A 9,508-nucleotide genomic window follows, 5' to 3' on the forward strand; every position below is an offset into this window, starting at 1 on the left:
AACCTTTGTAACATTAACCTGGGTCCTTAATTACCACCATTATTGCTATACACCATCATGGTTACAAAGGTAACCCCCTCTACAAAAAGAGATCTTGGATATAAACACAATTAACTCATCTTCTCTCAGGTTTGGGCTTTTGTTATATAATTAAGGCAGGCTCACAGATCTTTGTGGGGTTGCTTTTCTCTTAAGTAATTGCAGTGTGTGGCACAGAGCCCAAGGCAAGCAATGAAGAAGAGTGAAGAAACAAGAAAATAGTGTGTTCTTGTCTGTGTTTTGTCTCTGTGGATGAGGGGGATGGTGAGATATTTGTGTTGCACTGTGAGCCAAAAGTGAACCAAATGGCAAAGGCTTACGGGACTTTGAGAGTGTGGCGGTCACACACCTGTCTGACAGGACCACAAGTGATAAAAGAGTTTTACGCTATGGGACCAGTATGAGCATGTGTGCATGAGTGACTTGGATTAACGGTCGAGTCCCCAGAGCTGAAAGTGCTCCTGCTCTGTGTATATGGGCGCACTGCATGAAAGCAAGTTGTTTTGGCATCCGTCAGATTATTTTGTTTAAACTTCTCGCAGAACTGAAATTACAGCAGGTTAACGAGAAGCCGTGGCAGCGAACCAGCGTCCACAAAGGCAGGATATACTCAAAGTGGAGTGACTCCATTATTAATTTGCTTGTGCTTTTCCTGCTTTGACAAGTGAATGCCTGCTTGCTGAGGAAGGTCTTGCCCAAAACCACACTGGTCCTGAGATGAGATCTTATCAGGCAGACTAAGAGAAAACACCTGTGAGAGTCTACTGAGGGTCTTAAGTGCATATAAAAAACATGAACCATGATCACATGAGGGAAAAATCATATTTAAAAAAAACTGGTACCGACTCTACCTGAAATCCAACATCCCCACAGACATTCCCATGCTTTGACTTTCAGAAAAGGACTCTGTCACCGTGACTTTACCCACTTGTTCTTGTTTTTAATGTGTTTTCATTTTTATTGTTTAAGCATTTTAAGCCTTAATGCACTTAAAACTTATGAGATACTCAAAATAAATCCACTATGGCACTGCGTTGAAAGGAAAAACTGTCAATGGAGTCCAAAACCATTTTTGGCTGAAGGCTGTAAATATGTGCTGTAAAGTTAAGCATTATGTCACTGCAACCTCCAGGGACTGACCCACTTTTTGAGTCAGCCTGAAGTGGTCATTTGAGGAACTGTGTTGGCTACCTTTTCACCCCAGATGTTGCTTATTGTGTCCCCAGTGGGTGATTCATGTGTATTAGCAAGTAGCAACAATGTAGCCTTGAACCTCGAGTCTTACAAGAGCACATCTGTTCTTTCTAACTCAACATGCACAGACTTCTATATTTTTTAACTCTGGGTTTTCAGAGCTAACAGAGGCTGACAAAATTGCATTACCAAACAGCTTGTATGGATTAAAGTAGCCTTATCGCTAAGACCTTTAAACAGACATCTTTGAGTAAAATCAGTAGTGCTCTTTGGTCTCACTGTTCATCAGTTTTGTGACAGCTTTACTGTGTGTAGTTGTTACATTTAAAGAAAGAAAGCTCTGATAAACCAGTCTCCAAGGAGGAGTCAACAGAGACCACAAAGCTAACCTTAAATAATGATAGCCTTTCAGCTTTTGTCTGGGAAGAGATTTGGTAACTTAATCTACTGCCAAAGCGACTGAAAATCTTTAACCTACGCCACTTTAGCCTTTTCCTCTTGAAGATATCCACATAAATAAAGTCAGAACTCATGAAAACTGCAGTACATGCAGTACTTGTGTGTTGTTTTTTTCCCTTCAGCTTGTGATCTCAGCAAAAATGGTTTCGAGCACCGATAAGCAGCTCATTATTTCTGAGCTCCCCGAGATGCATTTTAAACAAAACTACCAGACGTCACAGACCCCTCAGGTACCCAGTTGTGCCTCTGTGCACTCTCCCTCGTCTCCCCCCGCGTAAACTGCCAGCCCTGCCTGCTCGCCTTCTGATGCTTTCATGCTCTACAAACCTCATTTCCACCGAGCATTGCTGACTTGATGTCATGAAACTAAAATATGGACCTCAAAACATCAAGACAGTAGTCCCCGCCAATCAGCCCAAAAATCAGCCCTTTTGGAATAAATGTTCAGTCTGAGTTTGTTTGAAATATGCAAGAAACACGAGTTTGTCACTGAGCTGCGAGTAGGGAAAGATCTCTTCTGACTCAAACAGAGACGGCTGATGTGAAAGTCTGTACACAGCTAGTGAAACTGATTTCCCATGTCCCATTATGACAGGATAAAATCTGACTGACAGTATAAACACATAGAAATGGCACGAAACCATGGGGTTGAGATCGGGCTACGCTCGCTTGCATCATTTTCGCATCATTATTGTGTGTTGCCAAATTCATATAGAAATCCCAAGAAAGACTCCTAAATTTAAAAAGGAAGCTCTGTTCTATCTGAGGAAACATGACACAGTAAGAGAGAGGAAATGGGTGTGAAAAACAGGACACGAAAGAGATGAAGGAAGTGGGATATGAGGAGGAAAATGGGCTATTTTTGACAGGGTATCTGATCAGGCTGTTGTCATGTTTATAAAAGACTGATTTGATGTAAATGTGAAGGACATGAAGGCAGAAAAAAAGGACAGTTGAATATATGCTATACTAAATTTAAGAGGTGAAGAGAACCCCCTGCTGGCCAGAGGCAGAATTTCGTGTTCTAGATTTTTAAAAAAGGTTCGAGTCAAAGCTTCTAAAAACAACCATCACAGAGATCAGCAAATGAATGAATTTTTTTTCCAATATTGCTCAAAAGTTAACATTTTTCAGTCACGTGTTCATACCTTACAAGAACTTCAGTGCAATAGTCTTTATTATTATATACCGAAAACAGCAGAATAAAACAGAATAAAACATGGAATAAGGCATAAATCACAAAAGAACAGAAATAATACCATAATAAGTCAATTTTTTTTTTAAATCACAACATTTTAAAAGTCAAAAAACTCACACATTTCAGTCTCAGTCACAATCACAAAATCCAAGTCATCGGTTTTACCGGCTTTATCTCACCAGGCGTACATACGTGTCAAATAAATGTGCTCCACATTTTGCATTCCTGAAGTTTAAGAGAAACTCGGAAGATTATGTAGTATCTACATCACACTGCCAAATTACCTTTCTATAATCCGCTGGCCTCTGAACAGGTTAAGTGAGATAATCCCTGTCTAATCCTGCTATCACTGCCTTTAATCTCTTAATCCGGTTTTTGTTAAACTACAGATTAGATCAAGTTTGCTGACAGGTGTGGAGGCACATGTTCGTGGTGAAAGAAGCACTTTAGGGAAGTAAGTGTAGTCATACAACTGCAAAAACAAAACACTGCCGTGTGCTGCCTAAACCAGTGTGGTCGTCACCAAAATTCTGCCTTACTGCATTCTCTGTGCTGCGGTTAGATGGTAAAGAGACAACTCAGGTCTGGGTGCCCACCTCATCTCCCAGAAATAATTCAGAATTTCATAAATTAGCATAGTGACTTTTAATACAAGCAACTTTAAAAGTTTTTTTCACAAGTAGTAGTGGTTGAAGTTCAATCACTGGTCCGGGATATGAACACTACCTCTGGCTCTGTGCAGGCAGAGAAATGGAAGCTCTCTTTGTTAAGTGTCGCCTATGACCTACACGTCCTCTTTACTCTTACATAAATAGACTGACCTTTAAGTAATGGGGAACCAAAGATTACAAAAAAATAAATAAACAAGAACACTGATTTTCTTTTTATGTCTCAACCAGCAATCAGGCCATTGGTAGTAATGTGGCTGTGAACACACGTTTTCTGGAGCGTATAATAGCTGACAATACAGAGGGACTTCAAGAGGCGCCAGTTTAGTTACAGGATATCCTTTGCAAAATTTACCTTCCTTCTACACCTACCACCCTCCTCATGTTGTTTATTTTCTTTTACTTTCTCCTCCACCATGTTTCTAATTGGTCTTGGTCTTCAGCTCTGCCAGCTTGCTGGTAACAAAGTTCCATTTGAAAGAAGCATCCTCGTTGCCTCCTCCCAGCGAGACGTACTTGGAGAAGCTATTGTTGCTCCTTCCTCCCCCTTCACTCTGCTCTCCCTCAGTGACCTGCCCATCCTGCTGACTTTCCACCCCTCCAGCCTCTATCACCCCTTCCTCACCTTCCCCTGTTGCTGCCTCGTTCTCAGCAGCAGCGGCGGCAGCTTCGGCCTGTTTCTTGGCTGCCCAGTTAGACGCAAAGCTATCCCAGAATCCCGTGCGCCTGGTGGGTCGCGGAGGCTCCTCGGGCTTTGCTGCAAGCGGACTGAGAATTTAGACAAAGCAGTAGGTGCTTTAAATTATGAAACAACTGACGAAGATTTTAGATTTTAAATAACTTAAGTTTTAAAATTACATGTAAACACAAAGACTTTATAAGAAAGGCTTCAATAGTGATTAATCCAACAATCATTACTTTATGAAATAGACAAAAAAGACAGATTTTGGCCAGTAAGTATCCTAGATTTTCAGAAAATAAGAATTTATGTCTTCCAGTAATTATCTTCATTTCTATTTGTTTTTCTATTAAACCTCCTTTCCCCCTCTCAGTTCAGTCTGTACACCAATTTTGGCCAAAACATTTCTTTGGGTCAGTGCAACGAAAGTAAAACTTCAACCTTATGAGTTACAAAATCTGATAAAGGTGTGATCTCAGTTGGAAAGTGTAAAGCTCTGTTTCACCAGCAACATCAATGTTCATGAATGCATGTGAGAAGATAGACGATTAAAAACTCACTGGTCAGCGACAGGGGGGCACTCAGTCTCCTCTAGGAGCTGGTGTTCATCATCTTTGTTGAAGATCGCTGATAGCCGATTCCAGCTTTTAGCTCCTGCCCCCTGCATCTTGACAAGGTCAGAGGTTAAAGTAGGGATTTAGTGCTGTCAAATATCACTTGACTAACGCTCCTCTGTCATATCTTTAGACATATGCTTAGCATGAACCTTTGCATGGATATTCTCACTATACTCACTGCATCTGTGACCATTTTATAAAGTATTTGTGAAGCCTGCGTGATTAGTAAACGGACAGAAAATACCCTACAAGATTTACAAGCACTGCCAGGGTTCACATACTTTCCTGGCCAGCTGGGAGACAGCATTGGGCCCCTCCTCCTCCTGCACTGGACTCATATCGTTCTCCACCTCTGTGACCTGCAACACCAGTAAACAGAACAATATTTCATTAACCTGTCCACACACAGTCTGGTCACAACAAACTGTCTAAGTTTAATGCACAACACAGAATCTGTGCACAGCAGTCGCCATCTGGTGCGTATTGTGGGTACTGCAAGCTGAGGCAGACCTAGCTTAAACACACATGACACTATTATATGAACTACTGGAGACTAAAAATAAATTGCCACCACAGAAAAATGTTTAATATTTCTTTATTAAAACTAACTTTAACATTTTGCACATTGTGTTTTAATTGCTTGTTTTTTCTCTTGACCAACTTACTAATTACTTAACAGTAGTATTTCCACATCAGTGGATGTTTTGACATAAGGAAGACTGATAGTCAAACGCTTTAGCAGTCTCTAATTTCACTAGAACGTGTGAAGCAATGGCAACTCAAATAGCAGTGATGACATCTCTGCATATCTATCTAGATGGAAACTATCTCTCCGGATTCCCTGTCGTCCTTGCAAATGCCCGGGCAGCTCAAGAGGCCACAATGTGAAGCAGTCAGCTGGCAGATCTGAATATGCCAGTGAGGAACCTGGCTATCTGTCTCGTCCGCCTGTCAGCCCGTCATTCACTGGAATGCCAACTAATCCGTTTGTTCAGCTCCTGTGCAGGATCGAATTTCTCAGCTCTCTGGAGATCTGGGTCAACGCAACACTGTTTCACGAGAACCAAGTCCTGCATCGAGTGCAGGTGTTGCCGTGAACATGAGCAGTGGGAAAAATCCAATCCAACAAAAACCACTAAAAAGAAAGTCGATGTCTGACCCTTGGAAAAGGTCACCGCGTAACTCCAAGACGTTCTGAGAGCTTTAAAAAGGTAGAAAAGAAAACGAAGAAAGTTCTGCTTCACATGAGTGTAATCGTCTATTAGTCCTTTCTCTGCGATAAAATGTTTTTATGTTTACTTAAGTCACCACAGGCATCTGAAATATGACTACAGACCAAGATTCAATAATGATTTTATGTAAGAAGATACCAAGCAAAAGGGCATTCGATGACTGCTGAAAACATCCCATATTGCTTGCAGTGTTGCCTGTATTTTGGTTAAAAGCTGTTTAATTATTGCTGTGATTGCTCTTATGTATCTGGATTTCATTTTAAGTCCACATTTGTCTAACAGCAACTAATAAAAAAGTAGATTTGATGCATGTATATTTGTATGCACATGTTAGTAAACACAGTTTCATCAGAGTCGACTTGCCAGCGTGCATTAAGGCCAGCATTGCTGTTCCCGGGCCGAACATCTGTCTTAAAGTTCCCATTGCATGGAAAACAAATCAGCCCTGCAAGCTCATCTAACGCTGTGATGAATAAGAAATGATCAGCAAAACAAAACCAGCTGACTTTCTGACTTCTGTGCCAACAATTATGTCAGCTTTCTTGTACTTTAACCTCTTAAGCCCCAAGCCTAAGTCATCTCCTGCTTTTTCCCCCGCATCAGGGGGCGTTGGGGCTTAAGAGTTTAAAGTGTTTCTGACAAACAAATTAATGAGTAACATGAGCAAATGTGGAGAAACATGTATGTATATTCTGTACCTCCTCGGCAGTGTCCTCCTCATATTCGGGATTAATAGTCTTCAGCACTTTGCTTTTATAAACCTTCCACATTGGATTCATACTTGCAGAAATAGATGCTCAACACTTGAGGGCAAGACCTGTGAAGATGCCTCTGCGCTCCACCCTCCACCGAGTCTCCACGTCCACCTTCAGCTCAGTTGGGCCGACTTTGGCCTGTTTCCATGCGTAACGTTCTCAGCAGATTATAAATGCAGGGAACTTGTTCAGAGCTGAGGCCCAAACTTTGTCATGCTGCTTCTCCTGGTCAGATTATGTCTGTCTCATTAAGCCAGCAGGGCTGACAGCTGCTTTCATCCCCACAGAGTGTCTGAACAGGTAAAGCTAGGAAGTTGCGCTGCTTGTGCATCCGCCTACGCAGGTATACACACACACACACACTAATTGTCAGCGTCACGGTACTGCCTTGGTTACCTGGAAACAGGTGTGGATTTCCTCATTCATATTTCAGAGGGTTTCTTTTGCAGAGCCAGAGGTCCATTGTCATCCTGTGCTGGTAGGATGGCTCCTATAACCTTGCCACACAAACACACCAATACAAACTAGTTTTTCAGAAAGTTGGAACTACTGTCTAAAAGGTAAATAAAATAATATAAATTCCACAAGTATTTAATTAAATTAGACCAAAGACCGCTTAATAAATGTTCAAAAGTGAAAAAGAAATCTAAAATGTCTTTATGATCTTTGCAGTTTACATGTGCAAACATAATTGCAAATGTTTCCCTGAACACAGGGTGTGCAGGTTGTCAGTGCTATTCAAATGTAAAAGGTTGTACATTTCCACCTTGATCTATTCTGTGTACATGAGCACAGAGCTTTGAGAAATTCATGTTCTGATAACATCCTCCCCCTCCTTCCACGTCCCGTCTTATTCAAGTAGCGAGCTGGAGGGGTGTTGTGTAAAAACGTGCAACAGTCGCTTGTAATCTGAACTGCATTTGAATTAACGCTACACACAGGTGCTCATGTCTTCTTTATTTATGGCAATTCATCTTTATACCATCCGTATTAACAAGTAACTCCTCTTTCACTGTCACCTGGCCACTTCCTCGCTGTCCTCCTCTCTGCCGCTGCTATTGGCTGCCGTGACAGATGAGACGAACACCAATCAAATTCAGGCGCCATGCAAGGTTTTTTTGTGTTTTTTGTGACTGGTCGCCTGGCAACCCAAGCGGGCTAGTTTCATGTAGATAAAGAGAGAAGTATAAAGCTCTGATGACAGATTGGATTTCACCAGCCACAACACAAACAGCCGACTACAGACTACAGCCGTGTTTTGCTCACCTGGCTCAAACTGACAGAATTGTAACTGTGGTGATAAACTCAAACATCAGCAGCATAACTGATCGCTATAAACGATCGCTGCAGGGAAGGATTGATAATGATCTTGATTATCAGCAGAGAAATTTGACCTATGCTGTTCTGTTGCCCTCCTGATCCTGGTTTTGATTACCATACAGACTTCCACAGTAATGAAGCTGTAAGGTCGGGTAGATCCATACGATCGGCGTGAATTATGAATGCAAGTCTATGGACGACACATCTACACATAAAGACGGGTGGAATTTGGTCATTTGAACAGCAGCCAGTTTGGGCAGCTTGAGGAGCTCAGGTTTCAGATGGGAAAGGTCACACCCAGGGATTTATCAGTTACCGCAGCACACACAGCCAGTAGATTATTATGTATGACTGACATGTTATGACCTACATATCTTTTGAAGCATTACAAAGGAAGCTGGAGAGTATTGTAACCAGTATGTGTCGGGATATTAAAATAGATCAAATTAATCTGGGTGTCGCTGATAAACTCTATCCGGATTTAAAGTGCATATCACTCCTCAAACTACAGTTTTGAGACGTTTACATCAGACATATTTTTCTGAAATAAACTTGTCAGAGGAGAAATACGAGCACAAATCCATCTACCTGAGTACTTCAATAAAAGCTTGAAATATTAGAACGTTTTTGTGATATTTGACATTTCTAACCCCTTACATTTCAATTCAGTTTGTTTGTAAAAGAAAATAGACACGTATAGCTGCAGATCCTTGCACTGATAATACCCCTAAGCTTTTAGACCACAGGTGCTTGGCTCAGTTATCATTTCTATCTCACAAGATAAATTTTCATAAATAAATTAAAACTGATCAGAACTGAGTTCAGCTTACTGGTGTCCGGCCTTCCACAACAGTCCCAGTTTTCCATGTGGTCCACAGGAAAATTAATTGCCTAACCTTGTTTTAGACTATTTAAAAACAAAGCACTAACTGGGGCTTTCCAGCCCTGTGAAGGACTGGCAACTTGCACAGTGTATACTCTGCATCTGGCCCTGAGTCAGCTCCAGCCCTCATCATGAACTGGATAAGTGGTTTATAAAATAGATACATGGAGGCTTTTCCATTGAATATCAAGAATTCTAAAGTTAGAGAGGCAAAGTCGAGATGAGTAGAGCAGGGATAGTGGATATAATGAAAAAAGGATGTTGAATATGGAACTGTGAGGTAAGAGGAAAAGAGAAAGCTCACAGAGGAGGTTTATGGGGAAAGGACACGGAGAGGGTAGGGTGAGTTGGAGGCAGGTGATCTGCAGTGGGAGCAGCCGAAAGAAGAAAAATAGAACTACAAATTCATTTTAATTATATATTTTAATACGTTTATTACCTCCTTTATCACATTAAACACAGAC

At 41.3% G+C, this 9,508-nt stretch overlaps 1 protein-coding gene across 1 annotated transcript; it reads right to left on the reverse strand.

The window, feature by feature from the left end:
- Window positions 1-2,917: 2,917 nt before the first annotated feature.
- LOC101466534 (uncharacterized protein C1orf232) lies at window positions 2,918-7,112 on the reverse strand. The gene is made up of 4 exons (XM_004551113.3): window positions 6,785-7,112; window positions 5,136-5,213; window positions 4,798-4,904; window positions 2,918-4,326 (listed from the first exon to the last, which is right to left on the reverse strand). The coding sequence occupies exons 1-4, from the start codon at window positions 6,863-6,865 to the stop codon at window positions 3,981-3,983; spliced, it is 612 nt and encodes a 203-aa protein (XP_004551170.3). The 5' UTR covers window positions 6,866-7,112; the 3' UTR covers window positions 2,918-3,980.
- Window positions 7,113-9,508: the final 2,396 nt, after the last annotated feature.

The sequence above is a fragment of the Maylandia zebra genome, linkage group LG11, assembly GCF_041146795.1.
Source record: "Maylandia zebra isolate NMK-2024a linkage group LG11, Mzebra_GT3a, whole genome shotgun sequence".
Taxonomy (NCBI): Eukaryota; Metazoa; Chordata; class Actinopteri; order Cichliformes; family Cichlidae; genus Maylandia; species Maylandia zebra.